The 16,666-nt window shown below is 33.9% G+C and overlaps 2 protein-coding genes across 7 annotated transcripts; both read right to left on the bottom strand.

Moving 5' to 3' along the window:
- Positions 1 to 6,762: 6,762 nt before the first annotated feature.
- LOC141592541 (dehydration-responsive element-binding protein 2F-like) lies at positions 6,763 to 7,788 on the bottom strand. The gene has a single exon (XM_074413264.1). It carries the CDS (start codon positions 7,786 to 7,788, stop codon positions 7,039 to 7,041), a length of 750 nt encoding a protein of 249 aa, XP_074269365.1. The 3' UTR covers positions 6,763 to 7,038.
- LOC141592542 (uncharacterized) lies at positions 6,803 to 14,051 on the bottom strand. 6 transcript variants are annotated; one of them, XR_012521174.1, is made up of 6 exons: positions 13,846 to 14,051; positions 11,719 to 11,859; positions 9,678 to 9,784; positions 9,452 to 9,573; positions 8,630 to 9,047; positions 6,803 to 7,789 (listed from the first exon to the last, which is right to left on the bottom strand). XR_012521174.1 is itself a non-coding variant. In XM_074413267.1 (5 exons), exons 2-5 carry the CDS (start codon positions 11,813 to 11,815, stop codon positions 8,774 to 8,776), a joined length of 600 nt encoding a protein of 199 aa, XP_074269368.1. In that variant the 5' UTR covers positions 11,816 to 11,859; positions 13,846 to 14,026; the 3' UTR covers positions 8,511 to 8,773. The 6 variants fall into 6 exon arrangements, 4 of the variants coding, with proteins under 4 accessions (XP_074269368.1, XP_074269367.1, XP_074269366.1 ...); XR_012521173.1 differs by having other exon boundaries at positions 9,678 to 9,814; positions 13,846 to 14,020; XM_074413267.1 differs by lacking the exon at positions 6,803 to 7,789 and having other exon boundaries at positions 8,511 to 9,047; positions 13,846 to 14,026.
- Positions 14,052 to 16,666: the final 2,615 nt, after the last annotated feature.

The following is a 16,666-nucleotide window of genomic DNA, read 5'->3' as shown; positions in this document are numbered from 1 at the left end:
AAGTTGAATGGGTGATTTGATGATGTTCATTACCAAAACGAAGATAAGTTGATGATAGTTATAAGGTAGATGATGACGGTAATGAAATGGTGAAGGAGATGGTAAGGACAAGATATAAGCAAGGGAAACAGATACATGTGAAGTTATACAGGAGACATGTGAAACTATAGAAGGCATGTGAAGGTGTACAGTGGGAATGACAAAACTACATGCAGGGGAAACAAGAGGAGCGAGGTTGACAAAGCCAAATGTATGATACACTACAAAGTGAGTAATGTAAAAGTTTGGAGTGATGTGAAGAAACATTATTGAATAGGGCAACGATTGTCATCGTATTTTTATTTAAGACAAGCTTTCGATTATAATAAAAATTAACGAAATAATTTATAAAAACGTGTGTTCATAAATTTAAATTGAGAACGAATTGAGATAAACGTAACTTAATATAATTGGGAAATTATAAAAGTAGTTTTTATTGTAATTAAATCAAATTAATTTGTAGCAGTTTAACACGGGTGTTACATTATGTAAATCTTTTAGATCAAAGGTAAAATTAACAAAATTGTTTGTACGATGAATGAATAATTTAAATTAAAATGGAAATGTGACGAAAACAATTTTAAAATATGTGTGGAAAATTATAAAAGCAGATCTATATATAATTAAGTCAATTAATTAGTAGTGGTTTAACACGGGGTGTTACATCGGGTGCTGCACAGTGGCACTCGATCAAGTGCCACTCACACACTCGATCAAGTAAACACCCTACTCGGTCTACTGCAACCCCACTAGGACTAGTCTAGGTCACACTAGGTCTAGTGTACGGTCATTTCTTCCTTCCGAGTAGTTCCAACCAACTTTGAGGCCTCCTCACGCATCCCAAGGTACTTTCGCGGGTCAGAAAGAATCTGGATATGTAACACCCCCACTTAGTTAGGAGCCTTTAGCTAGACATTCCCAAATAAATAGGACTGTTACCATCTCGGTTTCCCGAGGTAGTGAATAACAAAGACCAACTCACCAAAGTACTTTAAATTAAAACTTAATGATTACATGTTTATTACAACTTAACCAACTAAAACTTAATATAAAATAATTACAACTCGCAGCGGAAATAAATAAAGTGATTAACTAATCCAAGTGATCTAGACAACAACTATGGTCCAAGTCAAGCTCACGTCCCAAATGCTCCCAAGTCAGCTAATCTTTAGTACCCGTCAAATCTGCTCCCCATTATGGTTCACCGCAGGTGTTCACGAATACACTGTCAACCACGAGGTTGAGTAGGAATAAATACTAACAACAAAACATACGATAACAATCCAATTACGAGCTCCTCCATTTTACTTAGCACACTCCAGCCAAGCTCTACTTGTTACACTAATCTCCCGCCAATCCTTGGTCGGGACAGCCTCAACCCGAAGGTGAGTAAACACACACTACATTACCAACAGGTAATGTCTGCCTCAACATATAGTTGAGTAATATCCACCAGATGGCCTGCAGACCAATCTGGGGCCTGCCTCGAGTAAACACGATAAATATCGTCTGCCAGAATAAATCTGTTCAACCACTCCACATTACTATAAGTAATGTCTGCCAGAATAAATCTGTTAATACTACAACAATTCACCACCACGATATAACCAACATATACAAGATAATTCTCCCTTCCAACAACTTCAATAATATCAACCAACAAAATTCTCATATGCTCAATTCATTTTAATATAAGCCATCCAATAAACCAAATATTATCGAGTAAGAGTTGAGTAAGATTTATCCCTACCTGATAAGCAATTCCAATTAAGCAGCTCAAGCAATCCAATAAATAAAGCAATCCGAGTAAAGAAAAATCCAATTAACACGGCTTCTCACAACTCCGTCACCTAGACAAGTAATAATTATAACTACTAATTATTTACTTTATTAAAATAATTCAATCAATTATAAATTAATTACGTTAATTATATTCTCGTATAAATTATTACGTAAAACTTGTCTTAAATATTAATTACAGACAATTAACCAAATACCCCATCCAATTCATCATGACCCTCTTAATAAACTACTATCTACCAATTGTAAAAACACCCAAATACGTATTCTATTACTACATTCCTAACAATACTAAAATTTTCAAGTTTGGAGGATTATCAATATAACAAGTTTAGAATTAGCCAAACTCTACAACTAATGTCACATGATAATCTATACGACTATACATAATCATCAAATTCTCTTATTATCTTTTATAAATTATAATCAAATTATTAGTGTATATAAACTGTCTGACCATTAAACTTTGAACGTCCCCCATCCCTAAAACTTGAGCATGACCCTAATTTTTAATGTAATGCATCACGTTAATTATATCACACAAAATATATTCTACAATGAGATCTAATTTCTGTTTTTTTTTTTTTTTTTTTTTTTTTTGCTTTTTCAGGAAATAATGAAGGTAATCATTTGAACATCGAAATTGAATCAATGCGACAACGTTAACAATAAAATTAGTATTTTTTTTCCTCTCTATTACCATGTTGATATTATTATTGAAGGTAAGTCGATAATAGATATTTACGCTGTGTCACTGCATATTCACAACTATCCATAGAATTAAATAACGCCAAACGCTCATTATAATGCTACGTAATGATTTCCTTACAAATCTTATAGAGTAACAAAGTATTTATTGCTGCGTAATGTTTTCGTGATTAATCTTAAAAAGTCAAAAGTGAAATTGTGGGTTATTAGTGTATGGTTTATTAAATTAATATGTTAATAATAGTAGGACGGTTTAAGCCGAATCTTATTTATTTATAACACAAACCTATTTTCATAATAACGAGTTTTAATATAATGTTTTATGAGACGGGTAGACTACACTTGACCGGGTAGCTTAATTATTAATGGAGTAATCGGTTCGTATAATATAGAACACGTATTGGTTAAAGGAAGTTTCTTTCGAGGGATTATAGAGAGTTTAATTTTTTAAACGACTTCGAGCAATATTAATAATAAGAGATTAATAAAAATATGCAGCTTGAGATACAATTAATAATATTAGAGTTCCACTCTATCAAAAAATCCCGTACCTTATTAATCCTATTCATATACAAACATGAATAGGTAGAGATTGTATCGCAGTGGCGTAGCTACTGCTAGGCCAGGACCCTGGTTGGTATGTTAAAATTTTGTAGTCATTACTATAATCGATTCTACAGATGGTGTAGTGGTTGCAATCTTGGCTTTCATCTGCACTGTCCGTGATCGATTCCTACTGGGAACAATTTTGTTTTATTTGTTTTTCCAAAAATTTCCCTTACCATCTTATCTATTGGGTTTTTGAGTTCACTAATTATTTCAGCTATAATTAGACGTCCTTTTTTTTAAAACCAATTGGACTAATTTTTTTCCCCTAATAAGACTTGATATTTTGTGCATAATGACTTTATACAATAATAACTAACTTTCACTTAAAGAGTCTTAAAATTGGCGTAATTATACTCATTTCACACATTTTAGTTTAAGACGACCTTACATAACTAACATGATATTACAAATTGATATTTAAGATAATGATAAAAATATATACTTGAATCCTTAAAAAAAAAAAAAAAATAAATAAAAAAAAAAAAAAAAATACATAGATGAAAATCACTTAACCCCATGTGTATCTTTAGTTTTACAAAATAACAAGTTATCAAAATAAAAGACCTTATATTTCTCGAAAATTAATTTTAAAATTCGGCCTCATATGTTATTTTATCCTGGCTACGTCCCTGATTGTATGGTTGGTACTTCCATATAGATGTATACTATGTGTATTAATCAAATTCCTAATAACACGAGGGCAACTGCAAATCAATAGAATGTTCGTATTATTCATATTTTCACTGTTCAGTAAATATGACTCTAATATGTGTTTTTTGGTTGTAGGTTTTCCATATGGCATGCTTCGTAATTTCGTATATTAACAAAAAAAAACAAATTTGATTTATTTGTAGAGATGTATATACATTCTATACTGAGTATATGTTATTGAAAGCATTTTATTTCAAATCAAATCTGTATTACCTAAGCTTAACAAAACGTTATTATTAAAGGAATTTTTTTCGAGCGATTATAGAGACTCCAATTTTCACGAAACTCTTACGAGCAATAAAGATAGATATCCAGCTATTTAAATTAACAACTAACAAAGAGATAATGAAGGACCGTATGATTAATACTTTAATAGACTACTATCAAGAACATACTTATTAGTTATTATAGCTATAGAGTTACAGTTGCATTGTTGTGTCAGTCTTATATAAATGGAATTGTCATCAGCTCCACAAATCGCAACTCTTTGTTTAGTTTGTATGATTGTGGTTTTACCTAAAAAAAATTCTCATATCATAAATTTATACTACTATTGTGTAGATAATTATAATGTTTAGTTTTGTGTATGATTCATATCATATTGTATTTGGTGAATCGAGTCATACTATGATTACAAATTTATTCTATCAAAATTGTTTAAAATTATTAAAGAGAGTCATATTTCACCGAGCTACTTAAATAAATTACATTAAAATAAACTATTAAAACATGCAATTGATTAAATCTATTTGACAATGATCGACTAAAGTACAATATGGTATTCCTCTCGAAACAATTATATTATTTAAATTGTAATTGAGTTTCATACAACAACTATTACAATTTGTTATATTAATCTCTATAATATAGATCTAAATTAGGTATATAATACAAAATTTCAACTAGGTAAGCTATATATGTAAGTTCTTGATGACGATTTTGGAAATTTGTTGCCAAGCATATTAAAGAATACAAATTATTAGAAGTTTTAGTATATAAAAAAGTACCGTTAACTTATTTTTACCCAAGTAATTCTCCGTAGAGACCAACTTACACCAAAATTGCGTGAGATTTACTATTAAACACGCTAAAAACTAACTAAAAACAAATTAAAGATAAAAGTAACCATCCGTTATACGATAGGTCTCACAGTAGAATTACTGTAAAACCGTCCCATATTAGAATTAGTGTATTATTCGACTCCTTTCATCTTCCTAACATCAACCTCTTAGTAATGGATTGTGAACATTATTTTTTTATTTATTTAATTGAGAATCATATAGATCCTTAATAAAGCACGGATAGATTGAAAGCCATTACTAACAGGCCCGTGCATTAAATCTGTAATCACAATTTTACGCAAAGACATAAACTCAACCAAGTAGTCAAGCACCACACATATACACACAACCAGCAGAACGTCGAACAACCCGTCACACTCAGTAGCCCCGATCATGACACACAACATGCCCAACACCTTACACCACCACCTAATACCTCCCCGGACTGCTCCCTCTGCCGCCAACACCACCACGCCACTGCCACCATCACTAACCGCCACACACAACCGCTACACCACGCCCTAACACCCCTCAACAACTAGCAATACCCAACAACAACTCAACATACAACATTAACCCACACCACCAACACGACAACACCATCCCAATTGACAACCACCACACGCGCCACCAGTAACCACCCTCTATCAGCCACACTAACCTCCCTAACCACGGCCTCACCATTACAAGCTACACACACACCCGACACACTCCCCTGTTTTTCCCCTGTTTTAACGCAACTCCAGTCAACCACCACGCTAACCACCACCCCAGACCAGCCTACGACCACCACTATCACCGACTAACCCCCACGAACCCAACCAACCGAGGCTCGAGTCAAATAAGTCACGGGTAGGTGTATAAAACCGGTTTTAGGCGTAAACGACAACCACCCTTTTCCCGCAACTCCGGCCAAGTCACCGCCAATACACATCCCTGACCACCCACAGTGGTCGACAAAACCTTAGTTTCTACCCTAACCTACACCCAGGTCAAGACGAGTCAATACGGGTTCAAAAATCATATAAAACGCATAAGCCAACCACCAACCAAAACCCCCTTCGAACTCCCCTTTCCCGCCGGTCAAAGGTGGTCAACGGCGGGTCCGGTCACTCCCTGGTATCCCACGGTCAAGGTCACGGTCTCGGGTCAGTCCACGGTTCTCTAATTAACGAGTTATATTGCTAGTTCTTCCTTCTCTTTTCACCTTTTCTCTTACGTGAATCACTTGTGTTTTTATGATGAATATGTAATTCCCATATTATTATTATTATTATATTGTTGTAGGTTTGTCATCTATTTATATAGGTAGGTTAAGGTTATATGGAAAGGAAATCAATTAGGAAAAATATGTAATTCCCATATTATTATTATTATTATTATTATTATTATTATTATTATTATTATTATTATTATATTGCTATTACTATACTAATGTTATTCGAGTAGTTCCCGAGCACACCACCCAGAAAGACACGGTCCAATACTCAAGCCCAACTCCGTCTTTGCTTTCTTATTTTATTCACTTAATTACCGTCTCAACACAACTATTATTATAAATACGATTATTACTAATTAATTAATTATTTGAATTACATAAATTATTCACTTATCAACCTTTATAATTACGGGTATTACAGGATATTCTGATTCAAAGATAGTTTTACTACTATTTAATCAATTTAGGTATATATTTTGTCGATGATACTAATGGGAGGATGCACGGGCTTTCCAACTAGTATTTTAACAATAGAGAATGTTATATTTAATAATCAAACTGCCATCGATATAGTCCTAGAATTGCCCACGACTTGTCATGCTGCATAGATGCACGGGCTTTCCAACTAGTTATTTAACAATAGAGAATGTTATATTTAACAATCAAACGGCTATCGATATAGTCCTAAAATTACTCACGACTTGTCATGCTGCATCCTGCATGAGTGCATTCTTATTACAAATATATATGGTAAGAAACTAGTAGTACTTAGAACAAGGAAATAACAAACGACACCAGAAAAGCTTGGCAAATACACCATGTCACTATCGATTCCTTAGAATAATAATCTAAGTCTATCTGCTAGTTCTTCTATCATCATGCAATCTTGATTCAACTCTTTGAATTAACATCATCACTTCTAAATATCTCAACTAGTTCATCCCACTCACTACTATCCTCTTCTAGCGGGGTTTCGACTACGCTCCTCGATGCAGCTTCGTTTTCTTGACTGCAACTTAAGTATTGATCACTTACCCTACTAGGACTAGGACTGCCATTTTGAGCTCCCATTTCATTCTCATTCTCTAACACACCAATTTCCTGAAGAAATTCAAACAAATCAATCTGAGGCCTCTGGTTACGGCTATCACCTTCCGAATCAACCTTCTTGGAAACTATCTCGACTTTGCTACCGATATTATTAGTTTCGGATTTCCTACCTATGCCGATATTCTTGATTTCTTGGAGCCTTTGATGGATAACTTGAACATTAGGGTGGACATTTATGTTGAGCAGACCAGTAGAAGATGGCGACATTGACACAAAATTGTTTGAAGGAAAAAACTTGAACTTTTGGGATTTGTTGAGAGGGTTGAAGCTGCACCTTAAATGAGGTAGATTCAGATACGTATCGGGTCCGTAAAGTCTTCTGGCAGCTTCATCATAAGCCATGGCAGCTTCTTCAGCAGTGGAGAAAGACCCGAGCCAAAGACGAGTTCTTTTCTTGGGTTCACGGATCTCGGCAACCCATTTCCCCCAAGTCCTCTGTCGTACTCCTCGATAGGTGCAGGCGGCATTTTGAGGGCCGCCTTTGCCTCTTGTTGGACCCTTTTTCCATGGCGATTTCCTCGGATTTTCCATTCTGAGTGTTATGGACAAGATTTTAGAGTGAAAACGTAGTAGTGTGTTGTACGTGAATATGGAGAACTCTCTCTAAAAGGCGCGGGGTATATATAATATATACAATACAAAGTTTGATTTTAATGCTATCACATTTCCAGAATTTGAATCCAGACCATGTGACTTTCAAAAATTCACAATGTCTAAGTAATAGAGTAGAGCTATCACGTATATATATACAAGTACAATACAAAGGTATTGTAGTGTAAATGTAATACAAAGTTTCACGAGTGGTAAATTCACATGATTTCCTGCAAATCTTGTCCTGAAATCCGCGGTACATTATTCACCAACTCACCATTATCCCATGTTTCCCAATTCCCCAAGGAGCCAAAACATCATTTTGCCTCCCTTCAAATTTCTAACTTCACAGATTAAAATTCACAAGCCTCTTGCAGGTTGCACTACCTTATTATTGTCTCACCACCTATTTAATAAGGTGCTACAATTGAGAATCCAAGAAACCCTCTGACTCATGCTAGGTTATATTCCAATTAACTCGGTACATTTGATCAAAATTCCCCTTCAAAACCTTTCAAAGCACGATAAGCATTGTGATCTAATGGACAATTAAGTAATGTAACAAATAAATCACACTACGATACCCCAATCAACGGAAATTCAGAAATGGACATGGTATGTGAGATTTCAAACACAGTGCATTATTTGTACCCGCATAAAAAGATTATAAAGCATTATTTATATAATGATCTGATACGGTCATACAAGTACTCGTTCATTACAGGCACCAACAAATAAAGCTAAACTAGCAGAGACATATCTAAGATAATCTGAAACTTACCTCAATCACATCGACCATGCTCTTATATCTCCTTCGACAGCCACATGCTCCTAATGTGGCGACATTAGAACATCAACACCAGCATTGTTGCTTGATCCCAAGCCCACATTAACCACACCGGATTCGTTTGATTCCAAGTCAACATTAATCCAACGGCATTTTTTGTAAGAGTAACTCAAGTTTCCCGACATATGTTTCCAGGCCAACGCAATCGCTTTGTTGAGTTCGGGAAGGATCAGAGTCGACACTATTGCTCTGCTCTCCAGATTTCTCTCTCTTGATTTTATCATAGTAGAGTTTAAGTGCATCATCTGTAGCTATGGCATCCACTTGATCATGTAAGTTCAGGAACTCTTTTCTTACTTCCTCCTCTTCAACAAGCTTTTTCTTAACCTCATCTGGTAAATGGGCTAAAGCGCTTCACCCAGGCACAGTCAAAAGATAAAAAGTGAGATAGTCTTATATGCAACACCCACACATTATTGATTAATCCCATAAATAATAAATCCATTATTGAACACATAAACTTCTACGTGACAATGTTGAAATCTGAAATCAACTTGTTAAGGCACTAACCGATTAACCCTAGAATCAAATGAATACATAATTATATACGTATTTAAGTTGGTCTCCCATATTAAATTGTTTGTACAAGACACGCACAGATAATTAAATGAGGAACCCATAGGGGATTGGTATGTCTCACATGGAGAGACTGTCTCATACAAGACTCATGAATAGATAGATTAGGTAACTAAATCAAAATTTTGAAGGCAAGCACAACAAAATTGATATTGGCATATCAGACCAGACCTCCATTACCTGGTGACCCCCCTAACAATGCCCCACTTGTAGCCAACCATCACGGAATCCTTGAATCCTAGATTAAAGCCCTCTTGTGCAGAATCCTTTTGCCCCTCAATTATACCTTCCCGATATCCATCCTACAATTACAACATAGAAGAGCATGAGTGTATATGAGAAGTTGAGCAAAGGAAAGTACACTATAACCAAATGATTGCAGCAAGTGCACATATTTGAAGCATACAGTATAGAACTTGTCTCGTCGTAGCTTCCATTCATTATGTAGCTCAAGGTCATTATCGCAGTTGTCATCAAACCAAGCCTCTTCTGATGAGCCATCAGCATGTGATACTGGCAAGCAAGATAGCAAGTTTTCCTGAGCTTCAAATATACATGTTTAATTCTAGAATGAGACAAAGATGTTCTACACATAACACAAGAGATACATGCAATCAGACTGAGAGTCTTGACTTTATCTTTTTAGGCACTCGGGATGAAATCAACTTTAGGTTCTTTTTAAAACAGAGCTGGTTTCTAGCCGTTAGCATTCTCATGGAGAACATAGAGATTTCATTATCTCCATTCTCAAGCCCTCCTCTATAAGGAGACCACCACCTTACTATTCCCTATAAATGAACAATCATCTTATATGCCCAAATGACTCCGATAGAAATTATTCTGGTTTTGGACGTTTCGGTTCTATCCCACATTTTAGAATAAACTTGCGACATTGAGCGACTGGAAAAAAATGCCAATTCACCCTCAAACCATCATTTTTCATCAATAATGAGTCTATGACAATATCAATTGGAACTAGAAATACACATGAGACTAGTCCCAAGCAATAATATATAGATACGCTCAGACTAAAGAATCTCAGTAGAAGACTGAACTTAGTTTTAAGAGACGTGAGGCGCATTGAGGTGAAAGGGGACCACTGACCAGGTGACAAAGCACTAGGCGCTCGCCTTATAGACACTATGAACAGTTTCTAGGAACAAATTGGTATTTTCGAGATAAAGTTTTGTGCAAAATTTCCTTCATAAATGTTAGGGATAATGTGCAAAAGAGAAGGGCATAATAAATGAAGGTGAAGGAAAAAAAACTACTGAAATTGTACAATAGTACATCTTATTGGTTGTGGCTTATCTATAAGGCACACCGAGGTGTTTTGGTAAGTGCCTCACTGAGCCTTGGGATTAAGCACGTCCAAGGCGCGCTTTTTTAAACTAAGGGGCTGACTATTGTACATGGCAGGGTTACCAGATTCGTAATACGAATTCGCGATTCGCTCTATTTAGCGTATCCGATACGTTGAGCGTATTATAAATAACACAATTCGCTAATATGTATCGATTCGCTTAATGTACTGAACAAATAATAAAAATTAAAAAACACTTAATTAATAATAAAAATACTCAAGAACCATATTGATTACCTAGAAAAGGGACAAATTACAATATTAGAAAATGGTCTCTCTTATGAAAGTTCTAGACTTTTACGACTCTACTTGACTACTTTATGTCATTATGTCTATTTACTATCTCTAGAGCCAACATTAATTTGCCTTACCGATCTAATCTAACGGCTCATATCATATAATCAAACCCAAGAAAACCATTTAACTTATCTTCATCTTATTCACAAATCGAACAATTTAAAATATTAAAAAGAAATTCATCTCTTCTTCAACTTAGCATTAACAACTACAAGTCTTCTTGTTTGATACTCCATCCTTGCCCTTCATCTCAATTTTCCTTTGAATCATTTCCACCATTAAAATCTCAAAAATCCCATACTTTATGTCAGAAATTAAGATGAAATTAAAGCTAAATCTACTAATTTCACATCAAAATGGGTAAATAATTGTAAGTATCTCTCATATACTTTACTTTTTTCTTCGATTTTCCTTGTTTTATTAATGTAATTCAGTTCGCTCTTTATGGGCGTATTCATAACGAATTGGACCGTACTGATTCGCTTTTGTATCACGAATTGATACGATCGTATCGACTCGCGATACGGTTGGGGGTGGAGCGTATCCGGTAACCCTGGTACATGGTACATGGTACATGCAAAAACAAATTAAGGGTAAGCGTGTAGACACATTTTAGCCAACTTAATTTAGATAGAAATCCATGCTTCTACGGACCATGTCTACACATGCTACCAAGTTCGGCAGGCAATATCCAAAATCAGCATTCATGTTTGTGTTCAGCAAGCTATTATTCAAAAGGCAAAGGTATCACCATAAGAATATTTGCAACGATGGAAGGTTAACATACTATCTGTAGGTAAAGATGTATCTCCATCTCCATGACCAATTGCAGAACTGTCTTCTATATGTGAAGATGAACATGCGATAGCTTGAGTATCCTCCATGTCTGTTATGCAAAAAGAAGACAGAGCCTGATGGTGCTGCACGTCTGAACGGTACAAAAGTTCTTAGAATTTATCTCAAAATGCAGGAAGAAAAACAACCAAAAGTATTCCATAGCACTAAAAAGGATTATCACACAGCATATAGTTCAAAACTATAGATCACGCCTCCCAGTTTACTGGGACTACCATTATTTCTCAGACTTAGCTTGAAACTTGAGACTCTTCTACATCACATTTTTCACTCATTGTTATTCGTTAAATCCATAGTCTAACATGAGGTGGACATGGATACGCGAGTCTAAAAATTTGAGCTCTATTTGGATTAATTTGATGCATCTTTATTGTCTTAAGCAACGCAGCTGATGGGATGCACATTACAGAATCCAGTGGAGTATTAGAAGCACAAATGCTAGTAAATCAGCAACTTTGCAGCTTAAGTAACGTTATGAACGTTTTCGGGGATCAGCATCCTAAGCTCTGTGGCATGTCTGTATGGTCAGCTCACCTACGCATGTTTTTATAGTTCCAGAATCGTTTGCCAACTATATATAACCTAGCAATACGAGGGACACTAAGCCTAACCATACCTACTGTGTGATAGAATAGCGAGAATTAAGAGAAAGATTATTATTATTATTATTGAGAACTTCATAACATTACATTCATGAGCCGAGTACATTATATACTAACATTAAAAAAGGTAAACTAACCTAATTTGCTATAACTAGCCGTCATATATGCAAGTAAATATGGAGGGAATAATTACAATGATACATTGACTATAACTAAAAGATACATAAAAGATATGATTGTAAATATTGATTCTAGGCAGTATTCTCTACACTGTGTTGTTGTGCTCTCAGGCCCGGTTCTGAGGGTCGTCTAGAGGGGCGGCGGCCTAGGGCCCAAGCTAGAAAGGGGCCTATTGTTCATAGTTTTAAAATAATAATAGTGGTAGGAAAAGAAAAAAAATCTAATTTAGTAAAAACGAAGCAATGCTTTTCTAATTTCTCACCCTGACTCTCTACCCTCCTTTTTTTTTCGAAGACCCGAATTCCCAACTCTTTTCTTCTTTAATTGGAAATTTAGAATTAAAAAACTCATCTTCTAATTCCTAAGCAACGGTTTCTTAATTTCAATGGCCCAAGATATAAGATATATGATCACTGATTAACTGATTTAGTCGATCATAACCTCAAAGCTTTGATTGAGATGGTCTTCAAATGTGGTAGGGTGAGGCTCTTGATAAAAGTTAACGCCTTAATTAAGAGTTAATCTTCTTCCACTACCATCACCCTTAATCCACCTTACACAACCCCAAGAACTGCAGCAAACCCACTATTAATGTTTTGCCGCAACTCCTTTGATCAACCACCGCCAAAATTATTGGCCACCAGCCTCTTGGCCAAATTACCACCAAAATTGCATTATCTCACTACTAAAATTCGACCACCACTCCTTTGGTCACTGTTAAAATTCGGCCACAACCCCTCATGGTAGATATTATTTTTAAGCGAAAGCAGCAAACCACTTGCCCAAAACCCGGCATGGCTCATCCCAAAATCCACAAAGCCTCTTCCGCTACACGAAAGAATTGCATTATACCCACTCCAAATTATGACACTATCCTTCTCTCACTACCAATTTCGGCCACCATCTTCTTATTCTTCTACTGGATTTACCCCAAAAGAATAAGAGGACAATTATCTAGAGTAATTAATGCATTTTTTTGTAATTGGAAAGGTATACGCAAAAATAAAATTCAAACACCACTGATTTCAGTTGCATTAACTAGCACATGTACATTATCCCTGATTTCAGTTGCATTAACTAGCACACTCTTGGACAAATCATCATCAGTAAAATCAGATGAAACATATGAAATTAAGAGCAAATTAATATCAATTGAATAGCAAATTAATACAGTACTAATTTAAGGGCAAATTCGTTTGAATAGAGAAAACTGAATAGCAAATTCGTATGAGATTCAATTCAATTAAAAACAATAAAAAGATTAAAATCATACTTACTAAATAATTGATGGATTTATCCTTCTTGCTGGTCGTCGTCTTCGCCGGTCACTATCGTCGTCGGCTGCCGTTTAATCTCAGTTTATGGTTAGAGGTGCGTTTAGGGTTAGAGCCTAGAGGTTGGTTTTAGGCTCAAGGAGAGAATTGGGATTTTGGTAAAGAAACAGTGAAATATGAGAACATTATCGATTAGGTGTTTCGAAATTCAAATCTGGGTATCCGATAATTCTTAAAAAAATGAAATATCCTAATTTTTTATGGTCTTTTGATACGTACTTGATTCTAAGCATTAAGTAGTATCTAAAGTTTTGTTATCTCGAATTCTAATTTATTAAGGCAAATTTAACAAAAATAATCCAACCTTTAATATGTCTCCCAGAAATAACCCAACCTTTTAACTTAAACAATAATAATCCAACCTTTGTGTTTTTGTCACAAAAATATCGTCCCAAAATCTCACCTAAAGTAATTTCTACCTAATATTGAGAAATGATATTTTGTAACGGTTTGGGTTTTTCTAACGTGTGCCCTTAGGGCACACATTAATAACCCAGATATGGCAAGATTATCAACATATTCACATGAGATACTCAAGTATATTCTCATTTTTACCATATTTAATGAGAATATGTTGATAATCTTGCCATATCTGGGTTATTAATGTGTGCCCTAAGGGCACACGTTAGAAAAACCCGGTTTGTAAAATAGTTTCATAAATCTTTATATAAAATTTATTTTGCGATATCATACTTAAAAAAAATCATAACCAAAAAATTTGAAACATTATAATTTCCTTAGTTATAAATGGAAAATTAATAAATAAAAATTTTTATATAAATAAATCGGGTTCTAAGGTTTTGAGGCAAGCAGACAGACTACAGCTTGTGTTAGAAAGTGTGCATTTACAATATATAATTTTTTGAAAAAAAAAATAGTTTGGAAAAGATTGCAAGTTTCAAACTTTTTTAATGTTATCGAAAATTTGTAGAGTTGATAAGCCATGTTTGTGATTTCTCAATGAATAAAAAGTTTGGTGAAGATGAAAGTTTGGATCTTTTTAATTTTCTACTTGATTATTTGATTTTATGTAGTGTTAATAAACTTTATATAAAGATTTATGAAACTATTTTACAAAATGTCATTTCTCAATATTAGGTAGAAATTAGTTTAGGTGAGATTTTGGGATATTTTTGTGACAAAAATACAAAGGTTGGATTATTATTGTTTAAGTTAAAAGGTTGGGTTATTTCTGGAAGACATATCAAAGGTTGGGTTATTTTTGTTAAATTTGCCATTTATTAAATACTAATCATAATAAGTGTAATGCAATATGGACGCTTTGATAACCCTTATGATTAATATAAAGATAGGTGTTTCGAAGTTCAAATTCGGGTGTCACATAATTCTAAATAAAATGAAATATCCTAATCCTTTATGGTATCTTGATACGTACTTGATTCTAAGCATTAAGTAGTCTCTAAAGCTTTGTTATCTCGAATTCTAACAAAATTTATTAAGTACTAATCATCGTAAGTGTAAGCCAATGAGGGCGTTTTGATAACCCTTATGATTAATACAAAGATAAGTGTGAAATAAATGAATAGTTTACATTTGCTATATTTTGGTTGGGAGAATAAACCAAATGTAAACTATTGACGGAGACGGAGGGAATATATATATATATATATATATATATATATATATATATATATATATATATATATATATATATATATATATATATATATATATATATATATATATTTTGTTTGAACCATATACCTACCCTTCAAATACGGACAATTTACTTACACATGTCATTCTTATAAGTTAGTCATTTCAAAATTTTTTTGTTCAATTAATAAGACCGTCTTACATAAAAATAATAATTAATTTTCTAATTACTTATACATAAAGTTCATTTTTATGTTGTTTCTTTCACAAAGCACATGTAATGTATACTCCTATGATCATCTTATTGCTATCATTCCACCGTAAAGGCGTAAAAGATAAATCCGTCTATGTTTTTTGCCACTATAAGCAAATGTACAATTTAGTGACAATCAAATTATAGTTTGTTAAATTTTAATTTTAACCATTAATAATAAAAACTCTTAAGAGCTATCTTTCACAATACTTAAGTGACTCAAAAGATTTGGGTTGATTCCCATGTTTTAAGGATGGCTTCTATTTATAATCAAAAGATCACCCTACCTTAGCTTATGCATGCTAATCTTTCAATGTGAGACAAATCTACTATTTACACGTCGTATATTCACAACACCTGAATTATTTTTCAATGTGGGACAAATAACATACTAATAAATACACCATCTTTTTCACACCTAGCTCGATATCCAACCCGAATCCCGAAATACGGACAATTTGCTACTCATATATCTAATAGTAGTTATATTTAATATTTAATAATATGAGCAAATACTATATGTTAATATTCGTACATTCAACATCCAATCCAATTAATAAAGAGCAAATACTATATGTTAATATTCGTACATTCAACATCCAATCCAATTAATAAAGAGCAAATACTAACAAACTAATCTTATCTAGAGTCTAAAGTTTTTCGCACATATATAGGTAACATTTGTGCAATTTTATCTTATTGCTAACAAACTAATCTTATCTAAAAACCAAAGTTTTTCTTATGTAAAAAATTAACATTTTTTTCTTATAAATATTAAGTAGTTTTTAAGATTTGGACTCTCTGGATAAAAAAAATGTTAAAACTTGAAAAATTAATATTATTTAGCGTTACTTTTAAAGTCTCTTATATAATAAGAATACTACTGGTGTATGT

This window comes from Silene latifolia, chromosome 7 (assembly GCF_048544455.1).
Source record: "Silene latifolia isolate original U9 population chromosome 7, ASM4854445v1, whole genome shotgun sequence".
Lineage (NCBI taxonomy): Eukaryota > Viridiplantae > Streptophyta > Magnoliopsida > Caryophyllales > Caryophyllaceae > Silene > Silene latifolia.
This window is presented reverse-complemented; position numbering and strand designations above follow the sequence as displayed.

Bases quoted from the DNA above. Each gene is read 5' to 3' on its own strand.
- LOC141592541 (XM_074413264.1), bottom strand. From the start codon at position 7,788: ATGGAAAATCCGAGGAAATCGCCATGGAAAAAGGGTCCAACAAGAGGC.
- LOC141592542 (XM_074413266.1), bottom strand. From the start codon at position 11,815: ATGGAGGATACTCAAGCTATCGCATGTTCATCTTCACATATAGAAGAC. The intron at 9,574-9,677 runs GTATGCTTCAAA...TTGTAATTGTAG, and splicing joins GACGAGACAAGTTCTATACT to GATGGATATCGGGAAGGTAT. The intron at 9,048-9,451 runs GTAATGGAGGTC...GCCTGGGTGAAG, and splicing joins ATTGTTAGGGGGGTCACCAG to CGCTTTAGCCCATTTACCAG.